Source organism: Heptranchias perlo, chromosome 2 (assembly GCF_035084215.1).
Source record: "Heptranchias perlo isolate sHepPer1 chromosome 2, sHepPer1.hap1, whole genome shotgun sequence".
Taxonomy (NCBI): Eukaryota; Metazoa; Chordata; class Chondrichthyes; order Hexanchiformes; family Hexanchidae; genus Heptranchias; species Heptranchias perlo.
Window position 1 is genome coordinate 31040867 of NC_090326.1, and position 25347 is coordinate 31066213.

Below are 25347 nucleotides of genomic sequence, written 5' to 3' on the forward strand. Positions count from 1 at the left end.
GTTCGGAGATCGTGGGGGGGGGGGTTGTTCGGAGATCGTGGGGGGGGGGGTTGTTCGGAGATCGTGGGGGGGGGGGTTGTTCGGAGATCGTGGGGGGGGGGGTTGTTCGGAGATCGTGGGGGGGGGGCTGTTCGGAGATCGTGGGGGGGGGCTGTTCGGAGATCGTGGGGGGGGGGGGTTCGGAGATCGTGGGGGGGGGGGGTTCGGAGATCGTGGGGGGGGGGGGTTCGGAGATCGTGGGGGGGGGTTCGGTCTATTGTGTGCGTGGAATTGCGGCAGTTAGTCTTGTTGGGCCTGGGGGAAGCACTCCTGCTGCTCCGGGCTCACAAGCAGTGCAATAAAGGCACTTACCTGCCGAACCGGGCCTTCTCGCCTCCTCTCACGTGGCGTGAAGCAGGAGCCCAAGGAATCCCGACCCCCAGGAGTTAAAAATAAAAAAAATTGTCAAAATGGAAGCCTGCTGCCTCCTTAAAAGCTTTCACTGACCGAACCGCCTCCAAAGAGCAGGTTGGTCGCCTGCCCCTCAACCCGCCTCCGTTAAAACCGGAAGTGGACAGGTTGGAGGCAGGTTGGGGTCGGGTTTTAGTTTTTTTTTGAAAGTTTACCTTCCCACCTGCCCCCAACCCACCTGCTCGTGGGGTTAAAATTTACCTCCTAGTGTTTGGAGAGGTCATTGCTTCACCAAGCCAATCTTACAGCATGTTCAATTATCTTCCCCTCAACTGGTGATGCCTGCAGCTTAACTTATGCACACAATGGAATTATGCTAGATCATTAAAACACTTTGAACAAAGTTCTCAATTTATCTCTAACTAACTAATGATTGATTATTGCTGTAAGCAACAGCAAGCAAGTTTCAAATATTTAGCTAAATTATGGATTTACTTTATTTTAGAATAGCAAAGCTGGGGCCAATTAGTTTTCAAAATGAAACACATCTCACATTTCAATCTTCACGTTATTAATTTGCAGTAGTTTAGCAGTTAAGTCAAAGAAATGTAGACAAACTTGCCCATTTATTTAAGGTACTCTGGGCTTATAAAACGATAGCATAATGTTACTATCACATTATGGGTTTTATAAGGTATGCATGGTGGAAGGGGGAATCTGGCTGGCCTCCCATCTTCCACCCTCTGTAAACTTGAGCTCATCTAAAGCCCTGCTGCTCGTATCCTAACTCACACCAAGTCCCATTCACCCATCACCCCTGTGCTCGCTGATCTAAATTGGCTCCAGGTCCGGCAACGCCTCAATTTTAAAATTCTCATCCTTGTTCTCAAATCCCTCCATGGCCTCACTCCTTCCTATCTCTGTAATCTCCTCTAGCCCGACATCCCTCCGAAATCTCTGCGCTCCTCCAATTCTGGCCTCTTGCGCATCTCCGATTTCCATTGCTCCACCATTGGCGGCCATGCCTTCAGTTACCTAGGCTCTAGGCTCTAAGATTTGGAATTCCTCCCTAACCCTCTCTGTCTCTCTACCTTTCTCTCCTCCTTTAAGATGCTCCTTAAAACCTAACTCTTTGACCAAGCTTTTGGTCACCTGTCCTAATATCTCCTATTTGGGGTCTTCCCTCTGATCAGGGAGTCACGCCACTGACAACAGTAATGGGAACACCAGCCAGCAGCTCCAAAGTGAATCTAGTAAAATCTGTGGGTAATGATGTGTTAGGATGGAGTCTTCCCAGCTTTCCCATCTCCTGATTGCTGATCTGCAAGGTCTCCCGTGGAGCTGCTCGTTGATACTCACAGAGTCAACTGAAATGGCAGGTTTCCATAGGCTAGTTAAAATATTCTAAAATTCGGTACACCACTGATGAGAATGAAGTTCCCACCGTCCCTCCCCGCCCCCCCCCCCCCCAATATTTGCAGTAGGGTGGGAGAGAAAAGAATTGACTGAAAGTAATCACCCCTCTAAATTTCCACCCAGCTATATCAAAGAAACGTACCACCAGATACCACGTAGCAAAACTGGAACCAAAAATTGTCAGTGAGTACTCAAATAAATAAATACGTGTTGTGAAAAGAAACAGATAAAGGAGCAGTTGTTGCGAAATGTAACGCAAATGCTGTCGGTAGGCCCCTCCCCCAATCAAAATTGCCTTTTTAAACACAATACATTTTTGATTGTGGCCTGTACGTACAAGTATGGCCTGTACCATAATCCAGCAGATTTTATACAGATCATTATTTAAAATGAATGATAAATGTCATATTGTCATGATATATATTTCAAATTTGGTGAGAATCATGTAAACATACTGCTTTGAATTAAGTTACATCTACAATTCGCCTAATAGTAGGTTAAAGCATATCGATTAGAATGTGTTATTTTTCATGTGTATAAACATAGATTTACATAGAATTTACAGCACAGAAACAGGCCATTTGGCCCAGCCACTGTTTATGCTCCACACGAGCCTTCTCCCACCCTATTTACTTCATCTCACTCTATCAACATATTCCTTTTTCCCTCATGTATTTATCTAGCTTCCCCCTAAATGTGTCTATACTCTTCGCCTCAACTACTCCTTGTGGTAGTGAGTTCCACATTCTCATCACTCTCTGGATAAAGAAGGGAATTCAGGAGAACCTATTGGATTTATTACTGTGGAAGCATCTTCTCTACGTCTACCCTATCAAACCCCTTCATAATCTTAAAGACCCTTATCAGATCACCCCTCAGTCATCTCTTTTCTAGAGAAAAGAGCCCCAGCCTGTTCAGTCTTTCCTGATAGCTATACCCTCTCAGTTCTGGTATCATCCTAGTAAATCCTTTTTGTACTTTTGCCGGTGCTTCTATAGCCTATACACAAACTAAAATTAGATAGAATTTTTGGAACTGGCTGCTATTGTGTTCAGATATATAAAATGTGTCCTTCAGAAGACTCTCATAAGCCTATTTGTGTGTGCATGTGTTTGGGGAGGGGGTGGGCTTTTGGTTGAAATCCACAGAATACAGAACAGGTGCTGGAACGTGAAACCTGAGCTCCCGAGGGTCATTCACTTTTAAACTCATGGGAACTCTTAGCACACTCCCCAGCCCGTGCCATTTCACACTGGATGACTGACAAGACAGGCTGCAGTATGACTCCCTACTCTATTTTTAATCTTCTACTAAAGTGATCTATCAAAGAGAAGGAATGTCTGTATAAGGCAAATGAGCAACTTTACTTGTGTAACCCACAAGGACACTGATCAAAAATTGTCTTATCTGTAATCTACAATAAATATGTTAATGCAAAAATTTCAATTTTACAGCCTCAATATAGTGCCAGAGATAATGATCCAGTAGAATCTGCTAGCTTCAAATTCTGCAGACAACTATTATTTGGGGAAGAATAAGATTTTGAAGTATACTAGATCATTCCACATCAAGTGCTTTAATAAAATAATTGTTGTAAATAGGATTGATTTGGACAGGTGGGCTGATGTAAACTCGAGTGCTAACCTAGGTCCGCAGTTATAAAAATTAGATGAGTCCTTCAGACTACTGAGCACAATGAAATAATTATGCTGCCTTTCAAAACTTAAAACCACTTGGTATTTTCCACCTGCATTATTGCATGACTCATTCATTATTTACTGAGTTTATTGTTATATGTCATCATTTATTCATGGGGAAAAAGCAGATTAGCAGACTTAAATTGTGTGCACACCTATTTTAAATGTACACAATATGTGCACTCATTTTATTAAGGATTGTTTATATTTTTTTTTACTTTCTGCAGTTTCTAAACAATTGTTTAAAATATATTAATGTGGCACAAGTTGAGCAACAATTTTTTGCAAAAAGAAAAAATGTATTACAATACTGCTTCCCCTCCCACCCCCCCCCCCCCCCCAGACATTGTTTTCAACTTTAAATTTAAATTTAAATTTAAATTTACTCATTCAAGAGAATGTGCAGGTAATGCTGGAAGAAATATTTACAACATGGATTTACATTCTGGATTTAAAAATATTTTAGAATATAACTTTTAAAATAAACTAATCTATAGCGCAAAGAACAGGAAATGGCTAAGTGTACTGATGTTTAGGCAGTCTCTTCCACTTGTTCCTACTAGGATATCAGACATGGTACCCAGCCTAAAACTAGATGGATCCAACATACAAAATGTCTTTAGGAAATGTAGCACTTGGAAGTCACGGTGAATTATGATGTTGTGGATGATTATCAAGTACTGTACCCATGACTTTACAGAACATAGAATGGAAGCACTTGTGTTAACAAAATAAAAAAACAACCAAACCAAAATAAACAAAAAAACATCGCAACATGCACGCGATGAGTTGATTTGGTAATCAAAAAATAAAGTCACACAGAATTTAGCACTCACTACAACCCAGAAACTGAATTGTTAAACTGGAAATCAGGCTACAGCAACAAAGCAAAATAAAATGGGACCCCTTGCTCCCAATGGCAAAACAAATCAACACTCTTGAACAAAGAAAACTCCAGAAAAGTCCTCACTATAGCTCTCTTCATTAAAAAGCACGCAGTTTGCTTGTTTAGCTCTAAACACCACTTCATTAAAAGTAAAAAGCACACGCAGCTCTATTACACTCTAAGAAATAACATACATGCAACAGTTAATCACCATTTTTAGCTTGTTTGTGTGTTTGAGTCTACTGGTTACACAGTTTAAGATCTGCTCATTCGGTAACTATTCCACCTCATATCATCAAATCCTTCTCTCATCATCATGTTATCTTAACTGTAAACGACCCCTGTCAGATCAGAAAGAAATACATAGAATTGAGTCAAGCCAAAAGGGGGCACAAAGTCGATTTGTTAAAATAAGTAAATAACACCATTGTACAGCACCAAAAAAGTATTGTGTCTGGGTGGTTGGTTGGTTGGATGAACGGAAACGCTTTCAGAACTTGACTCATTGAGAGATTTGCACAGCAGAATAGATGATTTTTTTCTCCAAAAGTTTATGTTAGTCATTGGAAAAGGGTGTTAAACTATAGTCGTCCTATGATAAAGTTAGGATAGTTAGCTAAACAGGCACAGAATCGCTTTCTAGCTTGTTTTTTTTAAAAAAAAGAACAGCGTTGAGATGCACAGTTTGATTAACTGCAGGTCTGTGGAGTCCGAAGGCGTTAACAGTGTAAATATATCCGCCTTTATGTGGAGCAGAAAGCTGTTATTAACTGCGGTAGGAGAGGTACGGCACTTACCCATATGGCCTGGGGACGAAAGCTGGGTGAATCTGCTGTACTCCGAAAGCGAAACCTGTCAAGACAACCAGTTTCAACGTTACAAATGGAAACAAAACTTCACTCAGCACAAGAATAAACCCTGACACACAGACACGGTCCCAACTTTAGATCAAGTGCTTTGACTATAAATACTGTAAAAACAAATCACAATGTCCAGATTAATTTCTTAACCCGAATGTCCCCCTTTCTTGCAAACAGTCTTGCATTTTCCCCTTTCTTATCTATTGTGTTTTTTTGTTTAGACCTTTTTTAAAAATCTAATTTCTTCTTATGACCTTTTCTTTTAAATTGATTCTGAACGAGAAGGTCTTTATTTATTATTATTTGGGAGGGGTGGGGGGTGGGATTTTATCTTGAGCTCTTGACCCAGACACTCACACACACTCACCTGGCTGCATGATCCGAGGTTTCGCCCCCAGGTAAGCCAGGTTGACGTTAGCTTTCCTGCCGTCGATGATGGGATTGGGATCTTTGCATGCTCGCTCCGCCGCCGCCCGGTCAGCCATGGTCACCTGTAACCAGGGGAAAAGAAAACCCGGGACACACCCCGGCATCAGTAAAAGAACTCAGAGCACCCTAAGCCCAGCCAGAGCATCGGACCACTCACAAAAATCATTCATTCATTATTACTGATTAACTATTACTGGTTAACTTGCAAACTCTTTGCCTCGGGGGTGGGGTGAGGGTGAGGGTGAGGGTGGGGTGAGGAGGGCACTTACTAACTACTTACAAAGCCGTAGCCGCGGGACTTGCCCGTCTGCCGGTCCGTGATGACCACGGCTTCCTCGATGTCGCCGAACACCTCGAAGTACTTGCGGAGCGAAGCGTCGGTGGTGTGGTAGGGCAACCCGCCGACGAAGATCTTGGTAAAGGTGGTGTCCTTCTGGGTGGTGTGCATCTTCCCCCCCCCCCTCCCCGGCTGCAGGCTGCAAAAACTCACAAGAGACACGCGACGATGGGCTTTTGATCCTGGAACAATTATACGAGCTGGCGGAGAAATAATGATTTCAATGCACCTTTTTCTTACTCGCTTTTTGCTTTTTTCCCCCCCCTCCCCCTCCCCCTCCCCCTTTCCCCTTTCCCCCCCCTCCCAACCTAAATAAATAAATTAATCAATAAATAAGTTTCCAGCTGCCCCGTGAGGTAGATAAAATGCAACAAAAAAAAAATTTAAAACACACTTTGCGGGGGAGGGTGCGCTCCGGCCCGGTTCGCAATCCGCTGTTTCCACTGCCCCGCTCTCTCTCTCTGGGCTCTTTAAGTGCCCGCTGTCGGTCTGGTCGCTCCTGTCATTCTCCCGCCCCCTCTAACCACGCCCACCCTCTCTAACCACGCCCACCCACCCTCTCTAACCACGCCCACCCCCGGGCTCTCTCTCTCTCTCTCTGCCTCCTCCGCCTATTCAAACCGGCCTAGCACCTACGCCCCGCCCACAAAGAGGGCGTTGATTGTCCGCGTCAGCCGCCAAGCCACGCCCCTCCCCAAACACACACACACCACACACCAATCAATCATTGGTTTCCTGCCCCCCCCCACCACCCCTTTTATGAGTGCCATTGTGCCGCCTGAGCTGGAGAGAGTTGGGCCGGCGGTGGATTGGATTGGCTGCGGAGGAGAGTTGGGCTTGCGGGACTGTCGAGGCTCGCCTGCGGTCTGAACATGCGGCTGTGAACTGAAGAGGGTCTTCCGGGTGTAACTCAGACCCAGCATCTGTAGTGAAGGGAGAGGAGGGAGAGGAGGGAGGGAGGGAGGGTCAGAGAGTGAGAGTGAGTGAGACAGAGAGAGTGAGACAGACAGAGAGAGAGAGAGTGAGAGAGAGAGAGAGACAGAGAGTGAGAGAGAGAGAGAGACAGAGTGAGAGAGAGAGAGACAGAGAGTCAGAGAGTGAGAGAGAGAGACAGAGAGTGAGAGAGAGAGAGACAGAGAGTCAGAGAGTGAGAGAGAGAGACAGAGAGTGAGAGAGACAGAGAGAGTGAGAGAGAGTGAGACAGAGAGAGTGAGACAGACAGAGAGAGAGAGTGAGAGAGAGAGAGACAGAGAGTGAGAGAGAGAGAGACAGAGAGTGAGAGAGAGAGAGAGAGACAGAGAGTGAGAGACAGAGAGTGAGAGAGAGAGTGAGACAGAGAGAGTGAGACAGACAGACAGAGAGTGAGAGAGAGAGAGTGAGAGAGAGAGTGAGAGAGAGACAGAGAGTGAGAGAGACAGAGAGTGAGAGAGACAGAGAGTGAGAGAGACAGAGAGTGAGAGAGACAGAGAGTGAGACAGAGAGAGTGAGACAGACAGAGAGAGTGAGACAGACAGAGAGAGAGAGAGAGAGACAGAGAGTGAGAGACAGAGTGAGAGAGAGAGAGAGACAGAGAGTGAGAGAGAGAGAGAGACAGAGAGTGAGAGAGAGAGTGAGACAGAGAGAGTGAGACAGACAGAGAGAGAGAGAGAGAGACAGAGAGTGAGAGAGACAGAGAGTGAGAGAGACAGAGAGTGAGAGAGAGAGAGTGAGAGAGAGAGTGAGACAGACAGAGAGAGAGAGAGTGAGAGAGTGAGAGAGACAGAGAGTGAGAGAGACAGAGAGTGAGAGAGACAGAGAGTGAGAGAGAGAGAGAGAGACAGAGACAGAGAGTGAGAGAGAGAGAGACAGAGTGAGACAGAGAGTAAGAGAGAGAGACAGAGAGAGTGAGACAGAGTGAGAGAGAGAGACAGAGAGTGAGAGAGAGAGACAGAGAGTAAGAGAGAGAGAGACAGAGAGTGAGAGAGAGAGACAGAGAGTAAGAGAGAGAGACAGAGAGTGAGAGAGAGAGACAGAGAGTAAGAGAGAGAGAGAGAGAGACAGAGAGTGAGAGAGAGAGACAGAGAGTAAGAGAGAGAGAGTGAGACAGTGAGTGAGAGTGAGACAGTGAGTGAGAGTGAGACAGTGAGAGAGTGAGAGTGAGAGAGAGAGAGTGAGAGACAGAGAGTGAGTGAGACAGTGAGTGAGAGAGAGAGTGAGAGAGCTCGGTTAATTGACCCTGGAGCCGGGCTTCGTTTCGAAAGTGAGAAGCGAAACCGAGTCCCACGTTAAAACGAAACACGAAATGAGTCACGGGTGATGTTGCGCTTTTATCCCGCATGATTTGATGAGACTTGACACTTGCAGGTGGAGGTTGAGTATATGTCAACCGGCGACTGTATCCCCCACTTGATTCATCCTCCTGTTCCTGGGTTTAGAAGAATAGGTTGGAGGGAGGGGAGGGGGGGTAATGACCGCATAAAGAATCAGATCAGGGGGGGAGAGACACCAGATGTACTGGCTCCCCGTGGCTAGCCCCTAACCTGCGGATAGAGCGACTACAGTTGGACAATTCCCTGGTGGATTAAGGGAGGGAAGATTGTGATTCAGTGACCGCTGCCTGGGGTGCGTGGAGTGGACATTTGGGTGGGGGACAAGTTGGGGCTCCGCAGTGATCCTCACACCTGTACCTGGAATGAGGTACCGGAGGGTGCAAAGCAGGTGTTGAAACTGTTACCTATCGAGTCGCCAATGCCTCCAGAAAGGGGAGAGGAGAAAATGAACTGCGAAAATTAGAAACAAAAAAAAACAGGCCTACTTGTCCCGATGCAAGGACCCGGGAGTAAAGTGATTTATGATTTGATTAATGTTGTTTTGATCCTGTGTAAACAGTTACATTGTCATAAAAGAAGCAACACAGCATTGCAGTGCTTATGTTGCTAGAGTAACAGTGGAACTGCTGCAATACAGTGGCTGATAATTAGAAAAATACAAGCAGTGCTTAATGCCTGGGCCTATGAAGTCTGATATTAAATAAATGCTTTGAATGAATTTAACTTACATTGTTGAAGAAAAGTCACTTGTGCCTTTAAACTGGTCCAATATTGAGGGCATCATTTACATCGAAACAGGTGTTTTTACTAAAATGGAATTAATTTATTTTGGTCAGCCAGGTGTCGAACATGTATGGAGACCCGTTTAAGAATCTTCAAAACAAGCAACTAAGAAATTTACACCTGTCTGTAAGGCCTCTGTTTGCCCAATAAGGAGTGCACATTCATTCCTGGCAGGGAAATATCCCAGTGACCCAAGGCATAGAAACATAGAAGAATTTACGGCGCAGAAAGAGGCCATTCGGCCCATCGTTTCTGTGCCAGTCGAAAAAGAGCTACCTAGCCTAATCCCACTTTCCAGCACTTGGTCCGTAGCCTTCTAAGTGCATATCCAAGTACTTTTTAAATGTGATGAGGGTTTCTGCCTCTACTACCCTTTCAGGTAGTGAGTTCCAGACCCCTACCTCCCTCTGGGTGAAAGTTCTTTTCGTCAGCTCCCCTCTAATCCTTCTACCAATTACTGGTTATTGACCTCTCTGTTAACGGAAATAGGTCCACTCTCGGCCCCTCATAATTTTATACATCTCTTTCCTCATAGCTAAAATTCTCCAGTCCTGGCATCATCCTTGTAAATCTCTTCTGTACTCTCTCTTGTGCAATCACATCTTTCCTGTAATGTGGTGACCAGAACTATATACAGTAGTTAAGCTGTGACCTAACTAGTATTTTATACAGTTCTAGCATCCTGCTGTTATATTCTATGCCTTGGTTAATAAAGGAAAGTATACTGTATGCTTTCTTAACCACCTTATCTACCTATCCTGCTACCTCCAGGGATCTGTGGACATGCACCCCAAGGTCCCTCTCTTCCTTCACACCTCTCAGTATCCTCTCATTTATTGTGTATTCCCTTGTCTTGTTTGACCTCCCCAAATGCAATACCTCACACTTCTCTGGATTGAATTCCATTTGCCACTTTTCTGCCCATTGATATCTTCCTGCAGTCTACAGCTTTCCTCCTCGCTATCAACCACACGGCCAATTTTTGTATCATCTGCAAACTTCTTAATCGTGCCCCCTACATTTAAGTCTAAATCTTTAATATATGCCACAAAAAGCAAGGGACCTAGTACTGAGCCCTGTGAAGCCTCACTGGAAGCAGCCTTCCAGTCACAAAAACTCCCGTCAACCATTACCCTTGCTTCCTGCCACTGAGCCAATTTTGGATCCAATTTGCCACTTTCCCTTGGATCCCACAGGCTTTTACTTTTCTGAGCAGTCTGCCATATGGGACCTTGTCAAAAGCCTTGCTAAAATCCATGAAGACTTCATCAAACGCACTAGCCTCAGTGAACTCCTTGGTAACTCCTCAAAAAATTCAATCAAGTTAGTCAGACACGACCTTCCCTTAACAAATCCATGTTGACTGTCCTTGATTGATCCGCAGAGTTTAGGTGCAGGTTGGCAGAATCAAGGCCTAGGGACCTCTAAATGTGCACAGGGGTACTGCTGGAGTTTAACTAGCTAAAACCAAGCAGCATTCAGGAGCTGCTTCCTTCTGCTCGTTCAGCTAGGATTCTCCTACTTGTTGAGGCATTGGCTTGCAGGATCATGTGGAGCCGAGTGGGAAGAATCTCAACCCATTCATAAGCCAGGCTGGCTGGCTGTAATCATCACAAGCACCCTGGTGTACTGCCTGCCGTAGACATCGGATTAGTGAATCTGCCACAGATGGCTGACTTTGGTATTGAGCTTCTCTATGTATGTCATCCAGCAAAACCTGCTGCTTACCACCCCCACCTCTCACTGGAGGATATTTACTAGTTTTTGTCAAACAACTAATTACAGGTGAACATCAGGTATCAGGAGCTCCTCACAATTAGCATGATGAGCAGCACAACTTATCATAAGATGTGAGTGTGTTGCTACCATCCCCCTCTCCACAGCATGGGCACATATAACTTCCCATTGATCAGTGGTTCTAAGTGGTTGGACGTGTGCAATTTAAGGAGCTGCTGCTTGGCTTTCTGCAAACCAATCATGGTAGGCATCGAGCCTTGGATGACTAGGGAAAAAATAGGGCCCATTAGGGACAAAAATGGCAATCTGTGTGTGGAGCCGGCAGATGTTGGAGGGGTTCTAAATGAATTTTTTGCATCTGTTTTCACTATGGAGAAGGACGATGTAGACATAGAAATACGGCAGGGGGACTGTGATATACTCGAACATATTAACATCGAGCGGGAGGAGGTATTGGCGGTTTTAGCAGGCCTAAAAATGGATAAATCCCCAGGCCCGGACGAAATGTATCCCAGGCTACTGTGTGAGGCAAAGGAGGAGATTGTGGGGGCTCTAACACATATATTCAGAACCTCTCTGGCCACAGGGGATGTGCCAGAGGACTGGAGAACCGCTAATGTAATACCATTATTCAAGAAGGGGAGTAGGGAAAAACCGGGGAACTACAGGCCAGTGAGCCTAACATCAGTGGTAGGAAAATTATTGGAAAAAATTCTGAAGGACAAAATTAGTCTCCACTTGGAGAAGCAAGGATTAATCAGGGATAGTCAACATGGCTTTGTCAAGGGAAGATCATGTCTGACTAATTTGATTGAATTTTTTGAGGGGGTGACTAGGCGTGTGGATGAGGGTAACGCAGTGGATGTGGTATACATGGATTTCAGTAAGGCTTTCGATAAAGTCCCCCACAGGAGACTGGTCAAGAAGGTACGAGCCCATGGAATCCAGGGTGCCTTGGCACTTTGGATACAAAACTGGCTTAGTGGCAGAAGGCAGAGGGTGATGGTCGAAGGCTGTTTTTGTGACTGGAAGCCTGTGGCCAGTGGGGTACCACAGGGATCGGTGCTGGGTCCCTTGCTGTTTGTGGTCTACATTAATGACTTGGATATGAATGTAAAAGGTATGATCAGTAAGTTCGCTGATGATACAAAAATTGGTAGGGTGGTAAATAGCGAGGAGGATAGCCTCAGTCTGCAGGACGATATAGATGGGTTGGTCAGATGGGCGGAACAGTGGCAAATGGAATTTAACCCGGAAAAGTGCGAGGTGATGCACTTTGGAGGGACTAACAAGGCAAGGGAATACACAATGAATGGGAGGACCCTAGGCAAGACAGAGGGTCAGAGGGATCTTGGTGTGCAAGTTCACAGATCCCTGAAGGCGGCGGAACAGGTAGATAAGGTGGTAAAGAAGGCATATGGGATACTTGCCTTTATTAGCCGAGGCATAGAATATAAGAGCAAGGAGGTTATGATGAAGCTGTATAAAACACTGGTTAGGCCACAGCTGGAGTACTGTGTGCAGTTCTGGTCGCCACACTACAGGAAGGATGTGATCGCTTTGGAGAGGGTGCAGAGGAGATTCACCAGGATGTTACCAGGGCTGGAGCGCTTCAGCTATGAAGAGAGACTGGGAAGATTGGGTTTGTTTTCCTTGGAGCAGAGGAGGCTGAGGGGGGACATGATTGAGGTGTACAAAATTATGAGGGGCACAGATAGGATGGATACTAAGGAGCTTTTTCCCTTCGTTGAGGGTTCTATAACAAGGGGACATAGATTCAAGGTAAAAGGCGGGAGGTTTAGAGGGGATTTGAGAAAGAACTTTTTCACCCAGAGGGTGGTTGGAGTCTGGAACTCACTGCCTGAAAGGGTTGTGGAGGCAGGAACCCTCACAACATTCAAGAAGCATTTGGATGAGCACTTGAAATGCCATAGCATACAAGGCTACGGACCAAATGCTGGAATATGGGATTAGAGTAGACAGGGCTGATGGCCGGCGCGGACACGATGGGCCGAAGGGCCTCTATCCGTGCTGTATGACTCTATGACTCTATGACTCTATGAAGAGCGTGTGTTCTCATATCTGGCATCCAGGTATGTAGCTGCCATCCCAAGTCTCAGTCTCCTCATTGTCTATAAGCTGGGCATCTGCTTTCAGCTGAGTGGAAGGATCTACACAGGGCAGTTTGCATCATGCCAGCCACCTTGATGTTCTAGATGACCCAAGTCCAATGCTGCATACCTGGTTTACTCATCACCAACTACTTAATCTAGGTCCTCATGTGAGGGACTTTGGTGAAGGGGTGCACCAGCCCTGAGTCTGCCTCCCCCTCCAGGATACTCAATGACCAGGTGGTGTAGATCACTGCCCTCTCTCCCTGGAGCTGCTTCTACATTATGCCACAAATGCACCTCACAGCTTGGCCCTTGACCTCGCTCATTGAATTAAATACAAGAGAGCATTGACCTGATAAACACAATGGAATATGAATACTACCGGTGTAACAAACATCTTGTGAGCCCATGGACAAATTTGCAAAGCAACCGTATGTCCTGCTATCTCACAGGCAGAGCTGGCCATAGTATTTTGGAGAAGTCCCAACAAAATTAGTTATGGAAGTTCTCATCGCCATGCCACTGAAGCAATATCAATTGAAATTGGGAGACAAAACAATTTGACTAAAATATTGCTAAAGACACAAAACAACCACTACAAATAAACCTGAAAACAATAGATAAAGAGATTACTGGGCAGGAATTCTTATAATTTCAAGAACAGGTAATCGGGATCTAAAAATTAGTCTTAAATGTGTTAAAGATGATAATTTAAGGGGTGATTCCACAATCTAGCACTCGCAGTGGGGAGCAGTGCTCACAAGGAGTGCATCTGGGGAAGTTGCAGGCACCCATTAGCGGATGGAAAATCACAGCTGCACATCCATGATTTCCTGGGATGCACTCCTTGCAATGTCACTTCCCACTGGGAGTGCTGGATTATGGAATCTCCATTGTGGGGAGAACTTTCTCAAAGATCACCTGAAGAAAAATAACCAAATACATTTGACAGAATAACCTCAAATAACATAGAGTAATTTATCAGGACACAAAATGGTTTCTCACCAACTAATCGTACTCCTTGTGAATCCCGTTCTCTTACTCAAAAACTGAGTTTAACTGATTATGTGCCGTTTAAGAGTTAGTTTACACCTTCAAGTATCATTACACAGCAGGTACAGATGCTCAGTTCTGAAATCAAAACCAAAAGAATTTTAACAGATGGAGAAAAAGACTTGACCTAATGCTGCATGAAATTTTATAGACAAGCAATAACACGATAAATGGCCATTGCAATACATAATAATAAATCAATACCATGTGACTGCCTACCACATTACAATTGGTATGTCATATGTAACAAAATGTCCCATTCAAAAATTTAGTGACAGGTTAGGGTCTCCAGTGGGGGCCCGGCACAACTATAAGATTCACAAGTCCTTAAAGTTGGCTCCGCTCACAGGACTGTCTGAGGAGAAGCAAATGCTCACAACTAAATAAAACATGCTTTCATTTAAAAAAATTAATACCATGAAAATTCTTACATTTGTGAGCATATTCACTGTGTAAACAATATTGCAAACAAGTATTTCCATTTTCAGTGCTGGCAACCCAATCGTTTTATACAAGAAAAATGGCCCTGTGATAGGAGTGGTACCACATCTCACTGGACAAAGAAGAAAGTAGAAATATCCCATGGCATTGCTCATGGTGAATCAGAGGTTATGCTGTGCAAGGAGTTATGATAAGGTGGAGAGAGGGATGCCACTGAAAAATATGGCATAAAGTTAATGAGTGATGGACATAGACAGGTGTTTTTTTCCAGGGAATTTTGAGCCAATCAGCGTTTTTTTGTGTAATGGACAGTTCATATGCATGTTAAACATATGCCAGACACGACACTTTCTGCATATAGTATGGGCTCAATGGTAGTGCCCTCGCCTCTGTGTCAGAAGGTTGAGGGTTCATAGTCCCACTCCAAAGACTTGAGCACATAATCTAGGCTGGCACTTCAGTGCAGTACTGAGGGAGTGCTGCATTGTTGGAGCTCCCAATGTCCTGACCAACATTTATCCTTAACCAACACCAAAAAAAGATTATCTAGTCATTATCACATTGCTGTTTGTGGGATCTTGCAGTGCGCAAATCATGTGCCACGTTTCCTACATTACAACAGTGACTACACTTCAAATGTACTTAATTGGCTCTAAAGCACTTTGGGACATCCTGAGATTGTGACAGGTGCTATATAAATGCAAGTCTTCCTTTTGTTCTTTTATAGGGCCATTGCTCACAGTAAACAGCCAGGAGTGGAGCCAGACGACTCAAGCATGACTCCAAGAAACAGACTACATATTTTTAACAATATGACCTGGAACGGCCAATTGCAGGAGGAACTCTTCACTGGGCACAGAGGTGGCACATGCACAGTAGCCTAAAGTTTTACATATTTGTCACAAGGGGATGACGCCACCTCCATTTCCCTGTTATGATACTGGGTCCTTAGCCTTCCAGGCAGGTCCCTGCATTTTGTTTACAGCTCATTTATTATTTTCTTTTTGCACACATGCACATGTCTCTCGTTATCAGACATGGAAATGAACTAGGTGTGGTTGTAAAAATTGCTTCACTCAGCCATACAGATAAGTTATGGATACCAGGTAAATACTGCCAGCTAGGATATCAGAAGGTAGAGTGTTCCACTAGGAAAATAGACATTTTCACTGGAAATCAAAAATTGAATAATCTTAAAATCTACATTTACCTGACATGCATTACATAAACTAAAGCAAGTGAACCACATTGGCCCAGAATTTGCTGTTAAAATAATGGTGAGGCTAATGGCACTCATCGTTATTTATGCACAAATGGTACAGCAACATCAGGAGAGGGCAGATGTGCAGTTAAACATGAAAATCCAAAAGTTGCTGTCAGAGATGCGCTGCTCTGCCATTAGCTTTACGAAAACAGCATCTCACTGTCTGACTCACTGTTCAAATGCATTGAATGGTGTGAAGTTCCTGTACTTGCATGATAGATATGAACTAAACTCGCCACAGAAAGTTAGGGCTTGTCCATTTCAGTCTAAGAGCCCTTTTTAATGGCGTGATAAGTGTTAATTACTGCCAAACAACCTCTCTGGCACTTAAAATTAACTGTGAGATAAAGATTCTAATTTCTAAAATCAATGAGACAGAGAGAGAAAAAACAGAGAAACAGACAAATAGAGAGAGAGAGATAGAGAAAGAGAGGTGAACAGCTCCTTGCCTCCTAATTAGTGCTGAAGTGCTGAAGACTTGTGCTCCAGAACTAGCTGCGCCTCTAGCCAAGCTGTTCCAGTACAGCTACAACACTGGCATCTACCCGACAATGTGGAAAATTGCCCAGGTATGTCCTGTCCACAAAAAGCAGGACAAATCCAATCCGGCCAATTACCGCCACATCAGTCTACTCTCAATCATCAGCAAAGTGATGGAAGGTGTCGTCGACAGTGCTATCAAGCGGCACTTACTCACCAATAACCTGCTCACCGATGCTCAGTTTGGGTTCCGCCAGGACCACTCGGCTCCAGACCTCATTACAGCCTTGGTCCAAACATGGACAAAAGAGCTGAATTCCAGAGATGAGGTGAGAGTGACTGCCCTTGACATCAAGGCAGCAATTTGACCGAGTGTGGCACCAAGGAGCCCTAGTAAAATTGAAGTCAATGGGAATCAGGGGAAAAACTCTCCAGTGGCTGGAGTCATACCTAGCACAAAGGAAGATGGTAGTGGTTGTTGGAGGCCAATCATCTCAGCCACAGGACATTGCTGCAGGAGTTCCTCAGGACAGTGTCCTAGGCCCAAACATCTTCAGCTGCTTCATCAATGACCTTCCCTCCTTCATAAGGTCAGAAATGGGGATGTTCGCTGATGACTGCATAGTGTTCAGTTCCATTCGCAACCCCTCAAATAATGAAGCAGTCCGAGCCCGCATGCAGCAAGACCTGGACAACATCCAGGCTTGGGCTCATAAGTGGCAAGTAACATTCGCACCAGATAAGTGCCAGGCAATGACCATCTCCAACAAGAGAGAGTCTAACCACCTCCCCTTGACATTCAACGGCATTACCATCGCCGAATCCCCCACCATCAACATCCTGGGGGTCACCATTGACCAGAAACTTAACTGGACCAGCCATATAAATACTGTGGCTACAAGAGCAGGTCAGAGGCTGGGTATTCTGCGGCGAGTGACTCACCTCCTGACTCCCCAAAGCCTTTCCACCATCTACAAGGCACAAGTCAGGAGTGTGATGGAATACTCTCCACTTGCTTGGATGAGTGCAGCTCCAACAACACGCAAGAAGCTCGACACCATCCAAGATAAAGCAGACCGTTTGATTGGCACCCCATCCACCACCCTAAACATTCACTCCCTTCACCACCGGCGCACTGTGGCTGCAGTGTGTACCATCCACAGGATGCACTGCAGCAACTCGCCAAGGCTTCTTCGACAGCACCTCCCAAACCCGCGACCTCTACCATCTAGAAGGACAAGAGCAGCAGGCACATGGGAACAACACCACCTGCACGTTCCCCTCCAAGTCAAACACCATCCCGACTTGGAAATATATCGCCGTTCCTTCATTGTCGCTGTGTCAAAATCCTGGAACTCCCTTCCTAACAGCACTGTGGGAGAACCTTCACCACACGGACTGCAGCGGTTCAAGAAGGCGGCTCACCACCACCTTCTCGAGGGCAATTAGGGATGGGCAATAAATGCTGGCCTCGCTAGCGACGCCCACATCCTGTGAACGAATAAAAAAAAATTTGACTTCTGTAAAAAAGGTGCATTTTGTAAACAAAGACAGCTTCTTTAAGGAAAGCAGATAAGAAGGGAGGAATGCAGGAGGAGGGAATTGTTGAGAGTGAGAGGAGGCTCCCTAGCCTCTCAATGGATGCCAAGGGGGCTGGAGGCACGGGGTGGGGGGAGCAAGTGGGAATGGATGGAGGGTTAAAGGTGAAATGAGTGACAGCAGAGCAAGGCTAGGGGAGGCTACAAGGGTTGAGTTGATGGTACAGTGGGGAAGAGGTAGGATAATGTTGGGAATGAAGGGGTAGTAGGAAGGAGATTGGGTAGAGGGAAGATGAAGAGATAGGGGACGTGTTTGGAGCAAAGGAGTATGGGAAAAGCAAGAGTGATCGGGGGAGGGATGGGAAGGGAGCCACTGAAGGCCAGATTTTCCTGTAACCTCCACACCAAATGCAGCTTGCAGCCACTGGTGGCTCCTTTCATGCCATACCACACACTACCTCCCATCTGAAAGGAAAGAAGAAAAACACAGAGAGAAGCAGAATAGGACAAAGAGAGAAGCAAAAGCACTTACGGGGAGAAAGAGGAAGAGAGAGACAGAAGCAGAAGAGGAAAGACAAACAGCAACGCAAAGACATCAGAGACAGATAAGTGTGACCATATTCCCTGACTCACTGTGTGAAGCACTACAGGAGATCAGCTAGTTTATATATAGACTAAATCTCTTAAATATAATCAAATAATTGACACTTAACATTTTCACTGTATGAATAATATAGTTTACTGGTGACATGGTATTATGCAATACTTATATGAATGACCCTAACATCATAACACAGCAGTAGTTTAGTTATTTGTGCATTTTTCAGTCAGATGCACTCATTATATAAATATTTGTAACAGCCATGTATTATTGTGTATAACTAAAACCACTTCTTTTCACAATTGTGTAGTATAAATGGACTTGACAATGTGAAAGATGGCACTTTTTTTCCCTTGACTTTTTAATGAATTTTGTGTTCATCAAGTTAAGGGATGTTAGCGCTGCAAAATAGAGCATCAAGCAATCCCAGGTCCAGCTGAATTCCCAAAGAGCGGGCCTATTCCACCAGTGTGTATTTTTCCATTCCCCACACAACCATCGGCCCCTCTGAATAAAACTACCAATTGCAACCATTTTTGTGCCGTGGACCCATGCCTACTGGGAACTGGATTTAAGATTCATTTCATACAGAACTCTTACAACATGGAGGCAGAAGAGACTTTTATCCCATCAGTCTGGGCTGGACTTGAAATCAGTTCCGAAGATGAAAGAACAGTGTCTAACCTAATGTGCTTCCCAATCACATGTTGATGAATATTTGCTCTATCATATAATGTAAACAAATGTGAAGAATACTCATACTGTGAGAACCGAAACCGATTTTGTAAAATGTAGTGACTTACTGTAACCCTACCACTATTGTTAAAACAATAATATAAATTTAAAATTATTACCATTGTGTTACAACTCAGTGAATTTTAATCCATTTTAATACATTGCCATTATATTTCCACATTATCTGTAACTATTCAATGCAGAGGTAATGTTGGAGGAAAGGAATTGAGTATTTAACAGCTCCAGTGAATTAAAAAATCTTGGCTTTTCTCAATGTCCAGTGATATGACACTGATGAGCTAGTGCCTCCACGATAATATAAATCAATTCAATATTTAATTAGACCTTTGCCATAAGGGCTGATTCTATGACCAAGCCTGGAAGTTGTGCTTATGGGGAGTGCAGGTTGGAGATAGGGCTATAACATTGTGGCCCTGGTTCTCTTCCCAAGCTACCTGTGAGCACAGTTCCCCATTGGGAGTGCAGGAATGCGGAATCACCCCTGTAGTTTCCATCTACTCATGTATAAGACAGGGCATTCATGCTAGTGTTTGGGGGTTAAGGTAGGCCATTTTCCTATATGTGACTATAAAATGGAATGGGAGACTGTCACTGTAGAGGGTGGAGGTTGAGTACTCTACTTGCAAAATTCCTTTACTGATTCCTTGGTTTGATGCAACTGAATGTCTTGCTAGGCCATTTCAGAGGGCAGTTAAGAGTCAATCACATTGGTGTGGAGCAGGAGTCATAGAAAGGCCAGACTGGGTAAGGACAGCAAGTTTTCTTCCCTAAAGGACATTAGTAAACCACTTAGGCTTTTATGACCATCTGACAGCTTCATGATCACTTTTTTTAAACTGATACCAATTTTTATTTCCAGACTTTTCTGAACTGATTTCAAATTCTCAAGCTGCTATAACGGGATTTGAACTCACAGTTTCTGGATTGTTAGTCCAAGCCTCTGGATTATTAGTCTAGTAGCAAATCCATTATAAGTACAGTACTCAACCTCAACTGCAGTGCAAGTCTACTGCTCTGTTTTATCAAATGTCAGTCTCCTCCTTCACTTTATCCAAAGCTGGTCTCTAGCTCTGCCTCATCCAATGCCATTCTCCTACTCTACTTTATCCAACAGTGGTTTCCACTCTACTTTATCTTCACCCGCTTCATTTTATCTAATACTACCCTCCCACTCCACTTTTTACAGTGCTGGTCTCCCACTCCACTTTATCCAACTTCATCTCTTGCTCCACTTTATCCAATGCCAGTCCCCTTCTCCAACGCTATTCTCCCTCTCCACTTTATCAAATACTGGCCTCCTTCTCCACTTTATCTAATGATAGTCTCACACTTCACATTATCTGATGACAGTATCCTCCTCTACTTTATCCAACACTGGTATACCCCTCCACTTTATCCAATGCATGTCTCCCATTCCACTTTACCCAATGATCTTTTGCTCCAGTTGATCCAATGCCGTTCTCCTGCTCCACTCCACTGCTTTTGTTTTTGGCTGGAAAGTAGAGAGGTTGTCTTAATGCACGTGGCCTGTATGCCAGTATATACGGTATATGTTATCTATGAATGAAACATATTTGTTGCCTTGCCCAATAATGCACCAAACACTCAAATGTTTCACAATAATTCAAAGGATGCTACAGATCCAGTTATTTTTTTTACTGAACTTCAGTCATGGCCATCTGAAGAAATGGGCATTCTGCACTTTGATATTTCCTACTGCCAGTCTATAACTGAGCATAAGGAAGTGCACAAGAGCAGCACAATCACTCTCCAATTTCTCCCTGTGAACAAGTGTTTATCTCCACTTGTTACCTTACCAACACTAGGACTGAGATCAAGAACTCACTATGTGGGGAATGCCTGTTGTAAAACTTTGATATGACCTGTGATGTATTTGCTTACTAACATACTATGTCTTCAGTACATAAACATTTCTCTCCACAGATGCCGCCTGACCTGCTGAGTATTTCCAGCATTTTATGTTTTTATTTCAGATTTCCAGCATCCACATTATTTTGCTTATATCTTCAGTACACTTTTTTAACATTTCTATCTTAACTGAAGGCCATCAGATCAAAATACAGTAGACAATGATCGAAGAAAAAAATCTAACACTGCTAATTCACCAGCCATTGCATTACCCATCCCCCAGCCTCATGGCTGCCATTCTATTTTAACTCATTGTTCTTCTATTATCTATTTTTCATTTGCTTTTTGCTCCCACAATTCATATAATGGTAAAAACAATCCTGCAGCTTTACATTGTGGTGACCTTAGTGGGACAGGGCATGCATTTGACACATGGTCCACAGGCTAAAATGGTTCTGACATGTCTGTTCACTCAGCACAATGTTTGATTAGATTTGTGCAATTATCTTAGTACATTCGACATGTTTATATATCCTATTCGATAATCTATCTTCAGTTGCCATTGGAAAATGTGACAAGGTTGTGAATTCATTCCTCTGTGTATTGATGAAGGATAGTGGTTATACAATTAAAGGACAATTCCAACCTAATTATAATTATGGAGAGAATATGAGGTCACTTTTTATCTGTATGAGATACGATCATAGCATACAATCAAAGGCAACAGTAGCAAGGACAGATATCCCACAGATTTGACCCTAGTGGTTGCTAAGATTATAGAAAGACTTGGAGAAACCATATTGGATATCAAAGACTAATTTGGATTTTCCCCAAGCTCATTCAATGCTCCACTTAGTTTTTGTATGTCTACAGCTGGCAAAAACCAATAGTATATGATAGCACATATAAATTCCACTGGTTTTACAGACACCAAGGATTTGCCATTCTTCTGTAATGGTAATCCTGGGATACTCCTTTATTATTACATCCTGTGGTGATCTAAAAGTTCCTGCTGAACATATTTTTTCAACTAATTGGAGTCTTTATTTATATATGGTAATTATACTTCAAAAGAAAAGAATAAGATTTGAATTGGCAAAGTATTTCAGTTTGAGGTTGTTTGTTCCAACAACTGATCCCAGGCATATCTCCTAGCAACAACTTTTGTTACCAGAAACCCAGGTGGACTCCACACGCTTTTCAACTTCAGCATTTTTGTTCAGCTGGATCCAAATTAAAGTCACAATAATGCTATGATCTTCCATCTTATTTACGATTATATTTGGATAGAAAGCACATAACATTCCCTTAGGCCAGTCTTGTTTATTTAGTAACTGCTTAAGGAATATTTGCCCAGCAGTGAAAAAGGCTACATTGAGCAGGTGCCATATTTCATTCCAGACTTAAAAATACCTCAGATCAGTTTACAGCGTTCACATATTGGGGTTGCTGATTTGAATGCTACATAGATTTATTTTCTGAAATAAGACCTATGCTAGCTGTTCTGAAGTGTTACATTGTCTTTAGAATGATACCATTCTCTTAATGGGCTCCTACGTTTGTCTGAAGTTATCCAAAATACGCTAACCTTCACAAATGGCTAAAATCTAATTCTTTGAAATATAAAAATCAATCATTTATATATCAACAACAGCAACTTGCATTTATAGATTGCCTTCAATGTAGTAAAACATCCCAAGGCGTTTCACGGGAGCATAATCAGACATAAATTGACATCGAGCCAAAGAAGAAGACATTAGGACAGGTGACCAAAAGCTTGGTCAAAGAGGTAGGTTTTATACAGCATTTGAAAGGAGGAGCGAGGTGGAGAGGTGAAGAGGTTTGGGGTTGGAATTCCAGAGCTTAGGGCCTGGACAGCTGAAGGCACTGCCACCAATGGTAGGGCAAAGTAAGTGGGGATGCACAAGAGGCCAGGGTTGGAGGAACGCAGAGTTCTCATAGGGTTGTAGGACTGGAAGAGGTTACAGAGATAGGCATATCAATGAAACCATTAAATAGTTTTGTGCACTACATATATATTTCATGATTAATCCGTATTTACTTCAATGCATGTTAAAGTTCCTTATATATTTATGGGGACTGGAGAGATTGTGTGAATTTGACATTACACATTGACCAACTGACCAGTTACACGGCATATTTTGTGTTGCTGCAATGCAGTTTTGGCTCCGCAGCAATACAAAACATGCAGTACAAATGAAGCCAAAATGGCCCTAGTTCGAGTTTGATCCTCAGGTGTGAAACCAACTTTAAGAATCCGTCTTATACTGCTCCACCTTCACACCAGCTACCGTATAGCTAGGACTGCTTGTGGGCATCCTTTAAATGTATTTTGTTTTAGTATAGAGCTGAAAGACAGTCACGCTACTAAAGTAAAACCCCCACCAGCAGTTAGCAGAGCACTAATCGTGCATTTACGTACATGTGCGCAGTACTGATTTTCCTTGATTCAGAGAGTTCAGTGGTGCTGCCAGTATAACTCGGTGCTGCCAGCTTTAAAGCATGTATTGGTGTTAAAAACCGGTACTTTCAGTATAAAGACAACAAAACTGAGCCGGGGGTGCAGACCAAACAAAATAGCATAAGTCGAGACTGCATATAAATGGATCCTGAGGTAAGCTAGTCATTATGGAGTTTACTAAAACATTGCCTAACTAAGTTTCCGGAGTGAAAGTGGATTTCTGCTGAATAAAAATGATGTGAATTTGTACAGAAATCAATAAGAAAAATACAATGATAATCAAATCGACACATGTAAGGCGCTGATACTGAAAATGCACGGCAACATGCAGATGGATATGTGCGAATTGATCCAAGTCTATAAAGATCTTTTCTTTACTTAGCGCGTCATATTATAGGGAAGACTTGTGTTTTTTTTTGGTCTGCGGTGACTCACTAGATGTTCAGCTCAGTGTAAGATCACAAATACACACGGAAGACCCGTGGTCGGCCCGTGATACATGGGCAGCTTGCAGCAGACGACTGCAGGTTATTGACACAGACCCCCTGATATAACTTGCCTTGTCGATTTCGACGATTACCAAATGCAAGTGAGAAAAAGTAGCCACCCTCCGCTGTTTCCCTATTTCACCATCAGGTTTATGACAGTGGAGAGTTTGGAGGGAGCTTGGGACAATTCTCACCGACAGTCCACATTTTGAACGTTTTTAAATCACCACCAGTGGAGCATTGAACTTCAAATGACCCGTTTAAATGTACTAAAAAGCTATATTTAAACTTGTTAAAATGTAAAATAGTTTTAAAAAGTCTATTTTTAAAATTATAAGGTGCCAACTTTGGAGCAGACTCGAGCATTATCTCGGGGCATTTTATATATTTTATAAATATATATATATAAATATATACATTTTGTAAATCTATTTTATAACTATAAATATATATATTTTATGAATATATTTTATAAATATGTACATTTTATAAATACATTTTATAAAGATATATATAAATGTATACATTTTATAAATACATTTTATAAAGATATATATAAATGTATACATTTTATAAATATGTGCTTTGAATATATATGAATACACTGTTGAGAAAGAGATGGTCTCCTGACGAGAGTATTTCAGACCCGCGAGCTATCACTTACAGTTGGCAAACTTGCTTCATGACGCTTTTGTTTTCTGCTGTTCCCCAATAAAAGTGCTGGGGCTAAATGCGAACTCACCAAATGCTGCAAGCTGGTGAATAGCGTTACCCGATCGGGCTGTAATCGGACGCCTCTTTATTTATTTATCATCGCCAGATGCGCATTGCATCGCCTGAGACCCGCGGTGCCATGTGGCCGAGTGACCCGGGTACCAGTGGCGAGCAGCGGCCGCTCTTTATATGTTGTACCGGCTCCGTGCACCGGCTGAGCTGCTGTCGTTGAGTGGCAGCGAGTCCCTGCCCTGAACTAAGCCTCTCCCTGCCCTGAACTAAGCTGGACCGTGTAGTGATCCGGAGCGCCGCCTTTCGACAGCCTGACTCCCAGCCTTTAACAGAAAACAACCACCTTACGGAATGTCCTCAGCTAATCTTGTTTACACACGGTTAATATTGCAGCGACGGTCTCCCTACATTACTGATATATAATTAACTATGTTCAATTTTATTCATCATTTGCAAAAACTTTAACCCCACTTGCAGCGTTTTTCACATTCAGCTATTGAGGGGAAACAACCCCCTCCCTCATGCGTTATTATCACCTTATGGTAGAACATGATAGCAAAGAATTCTTGGAATCATGTTGGTTTTAATTAACTTGGAAACTACTCATTTATCCCGGGCACCTGCAAGTAAGTCAATTGTTCCCAGTTTGATTAGAGTCATGTCATAGAGTTATACAGCACGGATAGAGGCC

General features: G+C 43.5%; 1 protein-coding gene across 6 annotated transcripts in view; it reads right to left on the reverse strand.

Annotated features, from left to right (window-relative positions):
- Positions 1-24842, reverse strand: part of LOC137336496 (RNA-binding protein 24) — a 32685-nt gene extending 7843 nt beyond the window's left edge. Inside the window, exons 1-6 of one of the 6 annotated variants that reach the window (XM_068001664.1) lie at positions 24673-24842; positions 13964-14089; positions 9053-9131; positions 5959-6215; positions 5617-5740; positions 5187-5241 (exon numbers count right to left, since the gene is read on the reverse strand). In XM_068001664.1, coding sequence (XP_067857765.1) covers positions 5187-5241; positions 5617-5740; positions 5959-6126 — 347 coding nt within the window. In that variant the 5' untranslated portion in view covers positions 6127-6215; positions 9053-9131; positions 13964-14089; positions 24673-24842. The other 5 variants (XM_068001663.1, XM_068001665.1, XM_068001666.1 and 2 more) reach the window with 5 other exon arrangements.
- Between the last annotated feature and the right edge of the window lie 505 nt (positions 24843-25347).